The sequence below is a fragment of the Macaca mulatta genome, chromosome 3, assembly GCF_049350105.2.
Source record: "Macaca mulatta isolate MMU2019108-1 chromosome 3, T2T-MMU8v2.0, whole genome shotgun sequence".
NCBI classification, from domain to species: domain Eukaryota; kingdom Metazoa; phylum Chordata; class Mammalia; order Primates; family Cercopithecidae; genus Macaca; species Macaca mulatta.
The window spans coordinates 141,733,204-141,751,616 of record NC_133408.1 but is presented as its reverse complement, the minus strand read 5'-3'; the positions used below and the strand labels follow the sequence as shown (position 1 = coordinate 141,751,616).

Below are 18,413 nucleotides of genomic sequence, written 5' to 3'. Positions count from 1 at the left end.
TTCTTATTAAAGAGTATAGTGAGGCCAGGTGCAGTGGCTCACGCCTGTAATCCCAGCACTTTGGGAGGCTGAGGCGGGGGGATAGGGGTTTTACCATGTTGGCCAGGATGGTCTTGATCTCTTGACCTCTTGCCTGAGGTCAGGAGTTTGAGATCAGCCTGGCCAACATGAGGAAACCCCGTCTCTACTAAAAATACAAAAATTATCTCAGCGTGGTGGCACATGCCTGTAATCCCAGCTACTCAGGAGGCTGAGGCAGGAGAATTGCTTGAGCCTGGGAGATAAAGGTTGCAGTGAGCCCAGATCGTGTCACTGCACTCCAGCCTGGCCGATAGAGCGAGACTGTGTTTCAGAAAAAGAGAGTATAGTGAAATAAGCCAGGTGCAGTGGCTCTTTTATGTAATCCTAGCACTTTGGGAGGCCAAGGTGGGAGGATAACCTGAATCCCAAGAGTTCAGGACCAGCATGAGCAACATAGTGAGATGCTGCCTCTACAAAATAAAAAAATAAAAAAAATTTAGCCAGTGTGGTGGCACATGTCTGTAGCCCTAGCTACTTGGAAGGCTGAGTCAAGGACTCCTTGAGCCCAAGAGTTTGAGGCTGCAGTAAGTTATGAGTACATCACTGCACTCCAGCCTGGGTGACAGAACCAGACCCTGTCTCTTAAAAAAAAAAAAAAAAGGCAAAATAGTTAAAGTTTTAAAAAATGTCTTGATCTAGATGGATATTCATGACACTTGAAAACAGCCAAATGTAGTGTAATGTATCTAGTATGGTTTTGTCTTTATCCAAAGAAATAAATAACAGAATCCTCCTATGTGTGATTGTGTATTTATGTGAGCACAGAGAAAAGTGTGGAGAAAATGTACATTTGTACATTAGGGTAACGTCAGTTGGAATGGATGTAGATGATGCTAGGAGAGATTATAGCCTTTTTTGTTTTTGTTTTTGAGACTGAGTCTTGTTCTGTCACCAGGCTAGAGTGCAGTGGCACAGTCTAGCCTCACTGCAACCTCCGCGTCCCGGGTTCAAGAGATTCTCCTGCCTCCGCCTCCCGAGTAGCTGGGACTACAGGCACGTGCCACCACACCCAGCTAATTCTTGTATTTTTAGTAGAGATGGGGTTTCACCACGTTGGCCAGGATGGTCTTGATCCCTTGACCTCATGATCCTCCCGCCTCAGCCTCCCGAAGTGCGCAGGTGTGAGCCACCGCGCCTGTCCTGATTATAGGTTTTTCTTTAGATACCTAAAGGTGGTTTTACTGGTTACAGTGATTATTAAGCTAAAAAGAAAATGGGGAAAAAGTCATTGAGTAAACTCTGGGTTGCATGATGGCAGGGACTTTATTGGGTTTGTTACTAATGTGTCTCTAACACCTAAACACAGTGTCTGGTGCTTAATATTTATTGGATGAATAAAATTTTACAGGTTAATTTATAAGTTAGTAGTAAATGGTAAAACTGATGTGTTCCTCAGTGATTCTTTTTTTTTTTTTTTTTCTTTTTTGAGGCGGAGTCTAGCTCTGTCACCCAGGCTGGAGTGCAGTGGTATAATCTCAGCTCACTGCAACCTCTGCCTCCGCGGTTCAAGTGATTCTCTTGCCTCAGCCTCCTGAGTAGCTGGGATTGTAGGCGTGCACCACCATACCCTGCTCATTTTTGTATTTTTAATAGAGACAGGATTTCGTCGTTTTGGCCAGGCTGGTCTCAAACTCCTAACCTCAGGTGATCCACCCGCCTCGGCCTCCCAAAGTGCTAGGATTACAAGCGTGAGCCACTGTGCCCGGCCCCCTCAGTGATTCTTAATTTTTTTTTTTTTTTTTAATGTATGGATCATTTTGAGAATCTGAAAGTCTTTTCTCAGAACAATACAGATAAATACAAACTTTTAGATGTAATTTAAAGGGGTTCAACACTACCTTGAGGAACTTCGTTCACCTCAGGGTATACAAGCCACGGTATATGCGATAATAGTTTAACAAAAACAGTGTCAGGCATTGTGCCAAGTGCTATATAGTCTTAATTCATTAGAATGTGGTATTTATGCAACTAAATTTGTGAGTTTGAGAACCTGTTAGGTTTCCAGAGGAAGCAACACCATCTGGCATTCTGACACATGTAGAACATTAATCACGAAGGGCCAAAAAAAAAAAAAAATCATTTTATGTGTATGTGTAATAAGACTGTAATGCAGGGGTGCACACAGAGTAGTTAAATAATGGAGATTAAGGGTGGGAAAGTAGAGAACCAGTTAGGAAGAGTGAGCCCTGGGAAGACAGACAAGAATGAGAGGAGACAATTATGGGGGTAATACAGAGTTGCATCTGGAAGAAACAAAAACCATAGAGGAAGATACATAAAATGAATCTCAGCCAGAGAAATTCTTCTTACCCTTTCCTTGCTTACAGCAAAATTGGAGAGGTTTCAGCAATGAGTGAGGCTAAGTAGGCAGCAACTTCTGTATGCATATGCATTCTAGAAGGAAAGTGGTAGAGGACAGGGCCAGTGGGAAATGGCTGTCTTCCAAGACAGAGCTAAGGTTTTCCTTTCTACTTCCAATAAACCATGTATATTTTGTGGAAGCACTTATTGCTGGGTGTTTTATTGCTAAATCTATTTCTTTGATCCTTCCCTCACTAGACAGACTATAAACTCCCACGAGAGTAGGGTCCTCTTCTGTCTTATTTGCTATTGTCTCATTCACTGGCCCCAGTTCCTAGATAGTACCTAGCACATAGTATGTGTCTTATTAATATTGAATTAATGCATTTTTAAAAGTTACCTGTTTGTTTCAGATATATATCTATCTATCTTGTGTTACCCAAGAGATTTGAGTGGGGGCATGGTACCAAAGCCCCAGGTAAAGATTCTGTGTATAGGGAAACTTAGGTAAACAACACCATTTGTAATTTAATTTTTTATCCGTGTATTTCCTTACAACTGTTACTTTTATGAAGGTATATTTGAAAAATGAGGGTATTGTATGTGTGTTTTTGTTTGTTCTTGTTCATTTTAAAGATAGAATTTGATTTGAGAGCAGATTTAATATCTTTTTGTCTGAATTATGTGATTATTGAATGTTTGATGGCAATTGTCACTATATAAATGTAATTTTCTTTTTTAAAAAAACAGAACTACCAATGAAATAAAAAATCTTCAGTACCTACCTCGAACAAGTGAGCCCCGTGAGATGCTCTTTGAAGACAGGACAAGAGCTCATGCAGATCATATAGGACAAGGTTTTGAACGACAGACTACAGCTGCTGTTGGAGTGCTGAAGGCTGTGCACTGTGGAGAGTGGTATGTATAACTACTGCTATTTTAATCAAAGAATTTCTTGGCTTCTACAATTTTTCTTGGAAAATCTTAGTCACTCCTCCTTACTGTGAGAAAAAAGTTACATTTTTTACCTGTATTTGGATATCTTAATTGTATAATTGTACTAAAGATTTTAAATTGCTAGAATCTGGCTGGGCAGGGTGGCTCACACCTGTAATCCCAGCACTTTGGGAGGCTGAGGTGGGTGGATCACAAAGTCAGGAGATCAAGACCAGCCTGGCCAATATGGTGAAACCCTGTCTCTACTAAAAATACAAAAATTAGCCAGGCATGGTGGCGCACGTCTGTAGTCCCAGCTACTCGAGAGGCTGAGGCAGGAGAAACGCTTGAACCCAGGAGGCTGAGGGTGCAGTGAGCCGAGATCGTGCCACTGCACTCCAGCCTGGGTGACAGAGCAAGACTCTGTCTCAAACAAAAACAAAAACAAATAAATTGCCAGAATCTAGGTTTAAACATTTGGGTTAACTGAAATAATTAATTTCATGTTCTAAGTGACGTAGATGTGAAAAAAAATTAAGGTAAAAGGAAAACTAAGGCTTACCTGGTGCATACTGTATGCCTGTTTACAAATGTCATTTAATTTAATTTTTCTCAACTACGTTTTGCTCCATATTTATCATATAAGGAAACTGAGGCTCAGGGCTGTCAAATAATTTTTTTTTTACAGTCATATAGTTAGTAAATGGTACAGCAGAGACTGATTTCAATCTGATTCCACACTGTTCTGTTTTCTCTTCCTCCTGCTTTTCTGTACCCTTTCTGAGGTTTGGTTTCTCTTTATTATGTATTTGCTTTTCCATATTCTTTTTTTTCCAGCTTTGCTTACAAGTTTCACTTTGAATATTTTGACAGATTAAAAAATGGATTATTCTTTTAAATATACTTGAGATGTCATCTCATACATTGTTACTTTCCATTTATTAAATGGATAAAACATATAAAGCAAAGTTACTGTAATTTTGCGGCTGGGTGTGATGGCTCACGCCTGTAATTCCAGCACTTTGGGAGGCCAAGGCGGGTGGATCACCTAAGGTCAGGAGTTCGAGACCAGCCTGGACAACATGGTGAAACCTCATCTCTATTAAACATATGAAAATTAAGCCGGGCGTGGTGGCTCACGCCTGTAATCCCAGCACTTTGGGAGGCCGAGGCGGGCGGATCACGAGGTCAGGAGATCAAGACCATCCTGGTTAACACGGTGAAACCCCGTCTCTACTAAAAATACAAAAAATTAGCCGGGCGTGGTGGCAGGCACCTGTAGTCCCAGCTACTCGGGAGGCTGAGGCAGGAGAGTGGCCTGAACCCAGGAGGCGGAGCTTGCAGTGAGCCGAGCTCGCACCACTGCACTCCAGCCTGGGCTATAGAGCAAGACTCTGTCTCAAAAAAAAAAACAAAAAAAACGAAAATTAGCTGGGGCCAGGCATAGTGGTTCACACCTGTAATCCCAGCACTTTGGGAGGCTGAAGTGGGAAGATAACGAGGTCAGGAGTTCAAGACCAGCCTGACCAACGTGGTGAAACCCCATCTCTGCTAAAAATACACACACACACACACACACACACACAAATTAGGCGGGCATGGTGGCACGTGCCTGTAATCCCACCTACTGACGAGGCTGAGGCAGGAGAATTGCTTGAACCCAGGAGGCAGAGGGTGCAGTGAGCCGAGATGGTGCCACTGCACTTCAGCCTGGGCGACAAGAGCAAAACTCTGTCCCGCCATCAAAAAAAAAATAATTTTGCTTGCTTAGATTTTTGTTTTCCAAAATCGAGTATTGTTTGGGTATGAAATGTGAGTTGGAATATGCTATTTTGCTTATTAGAACCATTTAAATTTTTTTTCCCCCCCGAAGAGACAGGGCCTCACTCTGTTGCCCAGCCTATAGTTCAGTGGTGCTGTCATGGCTCACAGCAGCCTTGACCTCTTAGGCTGAAGCAAGCCTCTTGCCTCAGCCTCCTGAGTAGCTAGGACTACAGCCACACACCACCACATCTATAAATTAAGAACAATTAAGTCAACTTTGTTGATAGTGAATGTGGTTCACGTCTTTTATAGTCTTACTTATTTTTGTCTACTTGTTAATTTGCAGCTTTAATACTGGATTTGTCTTTTTCCTGTCAGTTTTTCTAGTTTTTGCTCTATTTTTTCTTTTGTGACAGTTTTATCAAGCCATGATCACATACCATACAATTCACCCATTTAAAGTGTACATACAGTTGAATAGTTTTTGGTATATTCACAGAGTTGTGCAACCACCACCAAAATGATAGAACATATGATAGAACATTTTCATCACTTCACAAAGAAACCACAGCCTTTAGCCATCACCTCCCCAATCCTCCATCCTCCATCCTCCATACTCCCAGCCCTAGGCAAGCACTAATTTACTTTCTGTCAGTAGGTATATGTCTGTTCTTAACATCTAATATAAATGGAATCACATAACGTGGTCTTTTGTGATTAGCTTCTTTCACTTAGCATAGTGTTTTGAAGGTTGTTCCATATAGTTTGAAGCTGTGTTCTTAGGCAAGTACACATTTAGAATTGTTATTCTTGATAAATTGACCTATTTTTTCATTATAAACTGCCCTTTTTATCCTTGGTAATATTCCTTGTCCTGAAACTTTGTTAATATAGCCAATTCAGCCTTCTTATGATTTGTATTTACATGCTGTATCTTTTCCCATTCTTTTTCTTTTAACTTATGTCTATATTATTGTTACATGTAGATAGATACATAGTTGAGTCTTACTTTTTTTAACCCAGTGACAATCTTTGTCTTTTAATTGGAGTATTTAGATTATTTATATTTAATAGACATATTAGTAAATTTGATTTTAAATTTACCTTCTTGCTTTTTCCAATTTGCTTCTTTATTCCTTTTTTACCCGTTTTCTTGTCATATTTAAGCATTCCATTTTACCTCCATGATTTGCTTAGTAGCTTACAGCACTGTGGTTTTTTTTTTGTTTTTTTTTTTTTTAAATTTCATTGTTGTCAACTTACCACAGTCTGCCTTCAAATAATATTAGACTTCTTTATGTAATGTGTAAGAATCTTTCAATAGTATACTTCCAGTTATTCCCTCCCCTTCACATTTCTGGCCTTTGTGCTAATTGTCTTGTATCTTACTTTACGTATGCTATAAACCCCACGATGTATGTTATTACTTTTTCTTTAAAGAATCATTTCTAAAGATATTTCTTTAAATGAGAATAAAACCTCTTTCATATTTATCATTAGGTGTGCTATACATTCCTTTTCATAGATCTACATTTTCATTTAAGTATCATTTTCCTTCCGCCTGAAGAAATTCCTTTAGCAGTCTTTGTTATGCTGGTTTTCCGGTGACACATTCTCTCAGCTTTTGTTTATTTGAACATGTTTTTATTTCACATTTTTGGAGGATATTTTTGGTGGGTATAGAATTCTAGATTGACTTTTTCTTTTAGTACTTTAAAAGTAGTCCATTCTCTTCAGGGTTGCATTGCCTTTGATAAGAAGCCTATGATCATTCTTATCCTTCTTTCTCTGTATATAATGTATTACATGATTCTCAGATTTTCTTTTTTTATCACTGGTTTTTAGAAATTTAGTTATGATTTGCCTTCATATGATTTTTTTTAATGTTGTTTGGAATTTTATTCCAAAATCCATTTTTTAGCATCTCTGTAAAAATGTGTTTATATATTCCTAATTAATTGAAGAATTTGAGAATTTTTTAGAATTATATTTAAAGGGACGAGTAACCTCAGCAAACACCAAGTTTATTATATTGGTACTTTTCTAATGAAATCTCTTAATTTATAAAGTTACTTAAGAGTTTTATGCATCAGTATAGTTATATGTATCTTCTATGGAAAGAAAATACTCCCTTTTCCTCACATTTACTTCTAATTTTTATGTAGTATTTTCAACTTTAGCACTTAAATGTATGAAGCATTAATCTTATTCTTCAAATAGAACACTTAATTTTCTTGGTTTATACAGTTTACCAATTCAGATCATTTCAATTTTCCAAACTCTTGTGACAAATATTTATACAAAATGAAGTCAGTTTTTAATCTCTGTCTAGGTTGAAAGTCATGGTGTTGGCTCTTTCTTTAAATATGTGAAATGGCTTTCCAATTAACAGTTTATTTGTAAGACAGTACTGTGGTATTGACCATAAACCATTTTTGCTTTGAGTTTAATAAGAGCTCAAGAGAGTGAAACATTTATGGCAGATTCTTGTTATCTCATTTTCTTTTTTAGGCCTGATCAACCCCGTATAACCAAAGATGTAATTTGTTTTCATGCTGAAGATTTCTTAGAAGTAGTTCAACGAATGCAGTTAGATTTACATGAACCTCCACTGTCCCAGGTATTTTTAATACACTTACTGTCTTACACTTACTGGTTTAGTTTTTATTATGAAGAGTCTTATTTGTATTGTTTTATTATTTTTTAGTGTGTCCAATGGGTTGATGATGCAAAACTGAATCAACTGAGGAGGGAAGGCATTCGCTATGCCAGGATTCAGCTATATGATAATGACATTTATTTTATTCCAAGGAATGTTGTTCATCAGTTCAAGACAGTTTCAGCTGTATGCAGTTTAGCATGGCACATTCGGCTCAAATTATATCACTCAGAGGAGGACACTTCTCAGAATACAGCTACTCATGAAACAGGCACATCATCAGATTCCACATCATCTGTTCTTGGACCTGACACTGACAACATGGTTTGTGCTGTAAGCAAAGCCTCCTTGGATTCTGTTTTTTCAGATAAACTTCATTCTAAATATGAATTACAGCAGATTAAACATGAACCTGTTGCATCTGTAAGAATCAAGGAAGAACCTGTGAATGTTAATGTTCCTGAAAAGACTAGAGCACTGAATAATATGGATGGCAAGAATGTTAAAGCAAAATTGGATCATGTTCAATTTACAGAATTTAAGATTGACGTGGATTCTAAATTTGAAAATAGCAACAAAGATTTAAAGGAAGAATTGTGCCCTGGAAATCTAAGTCTAGTTGATATAAGGCAACACAGTTCAGCACATTCAAATCAAGATAAAAAAGACGATGACATTTTGTGCTAAATTTGCATATAGCATCTAAAATCCTTTTTAAAAAAAATTTAATAATGTAATAAAGATTCATGAATTCTGAAAGCAAGCCAAGGACTTGCTCCTATATCTGTTACAAAACATTGTTTATGTAGCTTTGTAACATTCCTCAGTGCCTGTCCATAACTGTGAAGTATTAAGCACTTAGGGCCAGATGCACTGTAAACATTGCAGGTTTAAACATAAAGGAGTCTTTAAAAAAAATCATTTACGTTGGAATTTTAGGTTTTAGAATAGAGCTGACATTAACATATATATAAATATATATATATATATTTTGTAATATGAGCCAGAATTCTTTTTCAACAATTTAAAGCTTTTCCATAGAGCTTATTTATATCCTTTTTTTTTTCATTTTAAATGTGTCAGCACTGTAGTGTAAATAGCTTTTAAAATATCTTTTTAGTGTGATTTATACTGAAATGTGAGCCACTTAATAAAGGTTCATATTAATAAATATGTTTTCTGTTGAGTCTGCAAAGACAAACTGACAATTCATTTAAGTCATTTGTTTGATATGATTCTCTGCTGGTATATCCATTTAGTGTGGTATTGGAGTGCAAATGTACATAAGTCAAATCTAGTACATATTTAAATTCCCCACGCTGTGCTGGCTTTTTTTTTTTTTTTTTTTTTTTTTTTTGGTATGGAGTCTCATTCTGTCACCAGGCTGGAGTGCAGTAGTGCAATCTTGGCTCACTGCAACCTCTGCCTCTCAGGTTCAAGTGATTCTCCTGCCTCAGCCTCCGGAGTAGCTGGGACTACAGGCACGTGCCACCACACCCAGCTAATTTTTTTATTTTTAATAGAGATGGGGTTTCATCATGTTGGCCAGGATCGTCTTGATCTCTTGACTTTGTGATCTGCCCGCCTTGGCCTCCCAGAGTGCTGGGATTGCAGGCATGAGCCACAGTGCCTAGCCTGTGCAGGCATTTTTAACAACCAAGACTCAGTTAAGAAAGTGTGCATCTGTGTGTGTGTGAATGTATATATGTATATCATATTTGCATAATTTTCTTAAATTGCTGAATAAGATGAATATGTAAAATTCCTTAGCCCTTCTCCCCGGAATACATTGAAAAATTTTTATATTAAACTATTAAGAAAGCGGTGTAGGTAATAGAAACAGTTTTAGAAAGTTGGGAGAAACAAGGTATGTTATTGATAACAAAGCCTTCTAACTAATGAAGTTACGTGGCCAGATTACATAGCCTACCATAGATTTTTTTGGTTATGTATGGAGTGATAAGAAGTATAGAGAATTTTCTTACTAATAAGTACCTTTACTAAGTAATAGCTGAGTATAAAATCTTTAGTTACAGAAAGCTTAATTGTGAGCAATTAAAATCCTTTTACATTTTTCTTGCAGAATGGGAGAAAAATATGGCAAATACAAAACTGTAAAATAAGGGCAATGACAATGACTCAACTGCCATGTACAGAGATGTAACTAACAAAATAGTTTGTGGTACCTCATCTCTCTCAGGATCCCCTCCCTACCCTAGCAAGGCAAACAACTTGGAATACTTGCTTTTCAAAAGAAGTTCTAGACATTAAATTGAGGTAGGAGACAGATTGCCAGTGCCTAACTACAGATGAGTAAAACAGACTCTTTAATGATAGACTCACTGTTTGACACTGCTTCCACTATTGTAATTAAAAGTCAGACAGAAGTCTTTGATGTATGTGTTGCTGTAAGAAACTTTGCTCATTGCAGATCTATTTTGTTTGTTTTTGGTATTATTCTGGGCGCATACTTTGGTTGATGACTTTCAGTTGGGGTTCTTTGTGCTGCCTTTTGGGTTACTGTTGGTATTTCCATCTATAGTACCCATCAAAACTGCTCATATTTCTGGTTAGGGTGAAGCCATTTAGGAAGAAGCATTTTACCAGAACAAATAAAAGTTAAGTGCAGCAATGATGTCAGTTCTGGCCCCTAGATTAATAAAAGGACGGGCAGATATCATAGGAAATTTTCATGGTTTGTAGGAAATCAGTGTTTGCAACATAGGAAGTTTCATGGGATAGGGAAGGTATAAATCAAGATAGTAAGAGTTTTGTTTTATATGTCATTGTCTTACCGTGCTCCCCACCTATTTAATCTTCTGTTTTAAGCTAAATTTATGGATTTGCACGTACCCTTTTGAGTGACAAAAGTTCTTAACAAACCAGTATTGAGAAATGAGAAGGGATGTGATTAAAATGGTTTTCTGTTTCTCTTTAAAGTTGAAGAACGATATATTTAACAAGAGATGTGTTTTATTTCCAATTTTCCAGTAGCATATATGTAGATGCATTGAGGTCATACTGTGAGAAAATATCTTTAGGGTATCCCTCCAAAATATGAGCCTTAAACTTTTTAACTTAAAGGAAGGCATATCTAATAACAACCATAGTGGTTGCTTTTAGGTATAGTTTCCTATATAATCTATAGTCAGACTTATCTATAATATGAAAATTAAATTGTTTTAAAATGCATACATTGGCCGGGCACGGTGGCTCACGCCTGTAATCCCAGCACTTTGGGAGGTCGAGGCGGGCGGATCACAAGGTCAGGAGTTTGAGACCAGTCTGGCCAACATGGTGAAACCCCGTCTCTACTAAAAATACAAAAAAATTAGCTGGGCCTGGTGGCGTGCGCCTGTAATCCCAGCTACTCGGGAGGCTGAGGCAGGGGAATTGCTTGAACCAGGGAGGTGGAGGTTGCAGTGAGCCATGATCACGCCACTGACCTCCAGCCTGGGCAACAGAATGAGACTCTGTCTCAAAAAAAAAAAGCATACATCTCTGAAGGTAAAGTATAAATCAGTGGGCTCAAGATTTGCAGGTATAGCCTTGTTATTGCCTTCAACAATGCTTACGTTCCTTGTCTTACGGGTTATAATTTTCAAATCCTCTTCAGATACAATCTGAGAACTTGTTGACTACCTTTGTTACATTTAAAAATTTTCTATTTTAATATTGCATTATATTAATGGTTTTATAGTTAGTACATTCCAGTTCTTTATCTGAAGAATATTGCTTTTATTTCCAGTTTCTTGGACCAGAACAATAAACTACGTAAGACTTAGTTTCTATATGGTCATATACTATATAGAATAAAGAATTGTTACGTAAATTATTAAATGGGTATACAGACCTTTACATAAAAACTAAGGTACCTCAGTGGAATCTGCTATAGTGCTTCCCCCTCCCCACCCCTCCATTTTGTTTATAACCTTTTAGCTATCTAAATAATACATATTCCATACTCAGGTTAGCTGGTTAGCTAGCAAAAGAATTAACATTTGTGATATTTACTTGCAAACTTTACTGAAGCCATATTCATTATCTTCTTTGTCACCAAGGCTGTTGACCTTAAATAAACATTAAGTTATCTTGCACAACACTGTATATGTGTGTGTGCATGTGCCTGTTTCTGTGTACATTTGTGGGAAATAATTATGTTTGTTTCCACATGTATTCATTTTTAATCCATTCTGTAACTTTTCTGGGGGGGGGGGTGGTCATTGAGGGTAGGGAAGGTTTTATATTTTAAGTTGTCGTTAAGGTATTTCATTAGTGTTCCTGAGTGTAAAACAGTTTTTTCCCAAATACTTATGGCAGATAAGAGCATTTTTGTAAATAATAAATTAGCACCGTTTGGATTAAATTTGCATTCAGTTGTTTTTTAGACAGGTTCATTGTCATGTAAAGCAAATATCTCAAAATTTATTTTACATTTAGCAAAGGTGCAAGATTGTTTTTGGAGTTTGAGAGATATTTTCCTTGTCTTCCATCTTTCAATAAATACTAAAATTGATAACCACAATCTTTTTACTTTTGTAATTATTTTCTTTAAATTGACATTTTAATCTTGTCAACTTTAAAAGTTCTTTTCTGTCTTCAATAGAAACCATAAAATCTTGAATTGACTCCAATTTGAAAATCTTTTTTTTTACTCTTAAAGCTAACTCTCAAAAGTTGACTTACGCCAACAGAGACAGATATTGAGGATTATCTTAAAAAGGTCACTAAACCAGGTATGGGTGCTGGGAATGGTACGATAAATACCTCTCTTGTCCCACTAGACGTAACGATTGGGAAGACAAAAGCGCCATTCTTTTCAAAATACTTTTAGACTGCATGATGGGTTTTAGGTGTGGTAAAATAGATCTTACTCTTTCTCTTACTTGATGTAACTACATTTATATGTAAACACAATTTTACTGGTTTTAGACTGCATTGCCTGTTTTATGAAAGAGTCATGTTTGAGGTTTGGCACTGACAGTACACTTCAGATACGATAATTAAGGGGACAACTCAGGAGAGCTTGTAAGTCCTTTTGTCTTCTATCCTGGCTTTTCTTTTCTTTCTGTAACCCAGTACATACTACAGATGGAAATCATTGCTTTTTAGAACGTCAAGCACCCACAGCCTAAAAACAAAGCTGTCTTTTCCTCGTAGCTTTATGGGTGTTGTATAGCAGTCATATCTCTGCTGAGAGCGGGGAAGGGAGGGGAAAACATCCTGCATTTCAGGTTATCTTCCCTTCCAGCTCTTCTTGGACTTCAGACCCAATCAGGGAATATGAATGAGCTTGAGAACAAAATATGGGCTGGGCGAGTAGAATTTATGTTAACTAGAAATTAAAATTTGTAACTTGTATGTTTAATTACTGTGAACTGCCTACCAAAAACTGCACTGTGAACATGTGAGAACTCTGGATCATTCTGTACATTTTGAAATTTAGAACTTACGCATCTATGTTGTTAGAATGTTAAATCTACACTTTTCTGTAAAGTTCACTGCTGTTGTGCTACTTAAGACTACTAAGTGTACAGAGTCAGAGGCAAATCAGTATTATAGTCGCACAGCCTGGCCAACATGGCAAAACCCCGTCTCTACTAAAAATATAAAACTTAGCCGGGCATGGTGACACGCACCTGTAATCCTAGCTACTCAGGAGGCTGAGGCAGGAGAATCGCTTGAACCTGGGAGGCGGAGGTTGCAGTGAGCCGAGATCGTGCCATTGCACTCCAGCATGGGTGACAGAGCAAGACTCAGTCTCAAAACAAACAACAAACAATATTATAGTCACAAATGTTGTGTAATAGAGAGTTGAGAAACTTCTTTGGACAGACAGTTTGATCCCCCTGCCCCGCCAACCCAAAGTTTTTTCTTGAAATTTTATTTGTCAACTAAGCCAGATTTTTACCTGCCTCTACCTCAAATCTGTTGTTTTTAAAAATACCTTTATCTTTAAGTCTGGCTTTTGTTAATGCTCTTGTTCCGTCTTTCTTCCTAAGTTCTTGGGAATTTCTGTCTGCCTTCACTTCCTCATCTTACATTTATTCCTCATTTCACTACAATTTCATTTAAATCCTCACATGTATGTTGAAATGGTTTTCTCAAAAGTTACCTTTTGACTGCCAAATCCAGTGGCTGCACTTCTTTTTTTTTGAGATGGAGTCTGGCACGATCCTGGCTCACTGCAAGCTCCTCCTCCCGGGTTCACGCCATTCTCCTGCCTCAGCCTCCTGAGTAGCTGGGACTACAGGCGCCCTCTACCATGCCCAGGTAATTTTTTGTATTTGTAGCAGAGACGCGGTTTCACCGTGTTAGCCAGGATGGGCTCGATCTCCTGACATCATGATCTGCCCACCTCGGCCTCCCAAAGTGCTGGGATTACAGATGTGAGCCTGCTGCACTTCTTAGTATTTCTATTTGACCCTTGCAGCACTATCATTTTACTCCTAAAACTCTTTATGACCTGTTCTTTTCATGTTGTGTTTCAGTTTCTTTGGAAGGATTCTTTTGCCTGTCTGCCACTATTTAAGGCAGTCTCCATGGTCTTTCCTTTAGGCCTCTACAGTCTGTCCCTGAGCTACCTTCATGATCCCACAGCTTCAGTCAGCCTGGTTTTTCACTTTAGTTCTAATGATCCATATGGTCAAATCTAAATTCTTTTTTGCCTTGCCCTCAAGCATTAGCTGTTTCTTTCCTCCCAATTTGGTTATTGTCATCACTTCCTTCATAATCACCTTAATTTGACTTTTCTCTTTTCCTGTGTCCTTTTTTGTTTTGTTTTGTTTTTTTGAGACAGAGTCTCCGTTGCCCAGGCTAGAGTGCAGTGACATGGTCTTGGCTCACCGCAACCCCTGCCTCCTGGGTTAAAGCGATTCTTGTGCCTCAGCCTCCTGAGTGGCTGAGATTACAGGTGTGCACCACCACACCCCACTAATTTTTGTATTTTTAGTAGAGATGGGGTTTTGCAATATTGGCCAGGCTGGTCTGGAACTCCTGACCTCAAGTGATCCTGCCTCAGCCTCCCCAAGTATCGAAATTACAGGTGTAAGCCACTGTACCTGATTCCTGTGTCCAATTTGTTATGAGATTGAGTCAGCCCCAGAAGTACTTAATAATTCATCTGTTGCTCTTGTCACATCACAGTCATAGTAGATGTTCATCTCATCTGGACTCAAAATACCCTAAAGTGTTCTAGTCTTGTGCCCTTTCCCTCTTTATTCCATTCCATTCTTTGTGTTACCAACAGATTAACCTTTCTAAAATATAGAATTATTACTCTTCTTTGTAGAAGTACTCCTTGGCTTTTCCTTTGCTAACGAATAAAGGTCAAATGCTTAGCATAGCACTGAAGAGCCTTTATTATAGGCCCTCCCTTTCCAGCTTCATGTAACACAATTTCTTCTATTTGATGTGACCAGTTTTCCACTTTACCAGCTGGCAGTAATTGCCATTTTGTGAACTTTTAAAATTCTTTGCCTTTGCTGGGGAAATAAATATCTGGAATACAACATTGTGAGATCTTCTTCCTCTTTTCAAAACTCAGACACCATCTCCTGTACTGCCTTTACAGCAGTGGTCCCCTACCTTTATGACACCAGAGACTGGTTTTGTGGAAGACAATTTTTCCATGGACAGGGGTTGGGTGGGGGATGGCTTCAGGATGAAACTGTTCCACCTCAGATTATCAGGCATTAGATTTTTCAGGAGCATGCAACCTAGATCTGAACTGCATGTGCAGTTCACAATAGGGTTTGCCCTCCTATGAGAATCTAATGCTGCCACTGATCTGACAGGAGGTGGAGCTCAGGTGGTAATGCCCACTTGCACCCCACTCACCTCCTGCTGTGTGGCCTGGCTCCTAACAGGCCACAGGCTGGGACCAGGGGGTTGGGGACCCCTGCTTTACATACAGCGTTTCATAGGCTTTACAGGGGACATCTCCAACTGTCCCCTCACCCAGTAGTTGGTATAGACCCAAATCTGTCTGCTGCCCTCTGCTCATAGCATTAAATATACATATTAAGTACATGTTGGACTGTAGCTAAACGATGAGCTAGAAGTTGGGTATTTTATCACTGTGTATCCCCAACACCTAATATATTTTATACTTGGTGTTCAATAAATATTTGACGGAACATACTGTACACTAGGGGTGGGGGAAGATTAGGTAGGTTTCCTTTCTTTTTAAAGACAGTCTTGCTCTGTCACTCAGGCTGGAGTGCAGTGGCACAATCATGGCTCACTACAGCCTCAAACTCCTGGGCTCAGGTGATTCTCCCGCCTCATCCTCTTGAGTAGTTAGGATTACAGGCGCCCACCACCATGCTTGGCTAAATTTATTATTTTTTTTTTTTTGGTAGAAACAGAGTCTCGCTATGTTGCCCAGGATGAACTTTAACTCCTGGCCTCAAGTGATCCTCCCACCTCTGTAGATTTGTATAATTTAAAGTCAGTCTGACTTCAAATTCAATTCTAGGATTACAACAGAAAGAAAAATGGAGACAAGTTGGATGAGAAGGTATTATAAAGAAACCAAGTTTCTTGTTTTGTACTGCAGTCTAACCAAAACTCTTATGGATACAGTTTAAGAAGGTAGTTATTAGACATCCAGGCCCTGTTGGACAGCTTGGAGAGAGTCAGTATTGTAGAAATAAACCCGTAAAACCTGTGAAACTTACCCAACATTTTTCCTTCAGCTGGATTTTCTAGAGACACACTGAAAATTATTACAAACTAAAGATAAATTTTAACTATTCCTAAAATGATTAAAATGGCAAATATAAGCACCTATTTTTTTTTTTTTTTTGAGACAGGGTCTCCCTCTTTCGCCAGAGCCACTTTATCTATCTTTTTGAGACGGAGCCTCAGGGAGGAGTGCAGTAGCACGATCTCGGCTCACTGCAGCCTCAACCTCCCAGGCTCAAGTGATCCGCCCAGCTCAGCCTCCTAGTAGCTGGAACTACAGGTGCATGCCACCATGCTCAGCTAATTTTTATATTTTTTGTAGAGACAGTGTTTCACCATGTTGCCCAGACTGATCTTGAACTCCTGGGCTCAAGCATTCCTTCTGCCTCAGCCTCCCAAAGTGATGGGATGACAGGTGTGAGCCACCATGCCTGGCTACATAAGAAACAACTTGATATCTCAGAGTCTGAGGCAGAATTTCACATTTTTAAGTCTTAAGTGGTAGATAAAGTCTGGTTATCAGACAGGCATTCTGTTTAAGCTTTTGTGGTTTTCCCTACTCATGTTTAAAAAAATTCAAAAATTGAAAATACTGAAGATGACAACCTGCCCTAGTTTTTTTTCAGTCTATATCCATTCCATTGCAGGAATGGAAGAAGGACATAAAGATTGCACATTTTCATACAGTTAGTCCTTCTGTAAAACCTGTAAAGCCACTTTATTATTTAGAAACAGGGTCTCACTCTGTTGCCCAGGCTCACTGCCACCTTGACTTCCCTGGGCTCATGTGACCCTCCCACGCCTCAGTCTCTCGAGTAGCTGGGACTACAGGTGTGTACCACCATACCCCGCTAATTTTTTAAATTTTTTATAGAGATTGTGTTTCACCATGTTGCCCAGACTGGTCTTGAACTCCTGGGCTCAAGCATTCCTCCCACCTCAGCCTCCCAAAGTGCTGGGATGACAGGCATGAGTCACTGCTCCCAGCCATATTTGACTGCAGGCATTTGTAGCAACATAGCTGAAGTTCAGTAAAAGGGAATAAGGCTGGGCATGGTGGCTCACACCTGTAATCCCAGCACATTGGGAGGCCCAGGTGGGAGGCTCACTTGAGCCCAGAAGTTTGAGACCAACATGGGCCACACAGCAAGACTCCCATCTCTAAATAATTAATAATAGTAGTAAAAACAGCCAGTCATTGTGGCACACACCTGTAGTCCTAGCTACTCAAGAGGCTGAGGTAGGAGATGGCTTGAGCCCAGGAACTCGAGGCTGCAGTGAGCTATGATCAAGCCACTGCACTCCAGCCCGAGTGAAAGCGAGACCCTGTCTCAAAACAAAAACAACCCACCAAAACCACACTTGTATAACTGTGAGAAAATTACTTAGTCTGTATTTCTCATCTGTAAATGGGAGGGATAATATCTGTTCTGTTAATTTGTGGTGAAAGTTAAGTGACAGAACATGCCAAATGTTTACTGAGCACATTGCCTGGCTTACTCTACATACCTTACATGTTAGCTTCTGCTTCTGGAATTAGTCAAAAGAATAGTTAAAAGAGTTCTGTGCTGGGTCACTCCAGTCATTTCACACCTTCCTCACTATCTCCTCTTTGTATTCTAATTTGGGGCAGAGGATAGGCATCTGTGAGGAGGAATTTCATGAAGGGGTCAAGGCAAGGTATGGTAAAGGCAGGTGGACATCAAAAACTATCTTCCTCGTTCACTGTTTTTCCCAAGCTGGCATTTCAAAATCGTGTCTTATCATAGAATGCCTATTCTTGATTGAATTACAAATTTGTGACTGTCATGTATAGATGATAGTGGTAGACAGGCAAAAGTATAGATAGATGACAACTGCCTTATGGCGTAATACAGTATGACTGACGGACTTGAATACAGGGCAACACAAAATGAGAAACGTGAAGTGTAAGGCAGGTCCCTCAGAAAAGCTTGTAACCCAGTGGTATCTTCAGGGTTTGACA

The 18,413-nt window shown here is 38.9% G+C and overlaps 1 protein-coding gene across 1 annotated transcript in view; it reads left to right on the top strand.

The window, feature by feature from the left end:
* Positions 1-8,697, top strand: part of RSBN1L (round spermatid basic protein 1 like) — a 95,623-nt gene extending 86,926 nt beyond the window's left edge. The window contains 3 exon segments of the mRNA NM_001257886.1: positions 3,133-3,300; positions 7,594-7,702; positions 7,790-8,697. Coding sequence (NP_001244815.1) covers positions 3,133-3,300; positions 7,594-7,702; positions 7,790-8,428 — 916 coding nt within the window. The 3' untranslated portion in view covers positions 8,429-8,697.
* Positions 8,698-18,413: the final 9,716 nt, after the last annotated feature.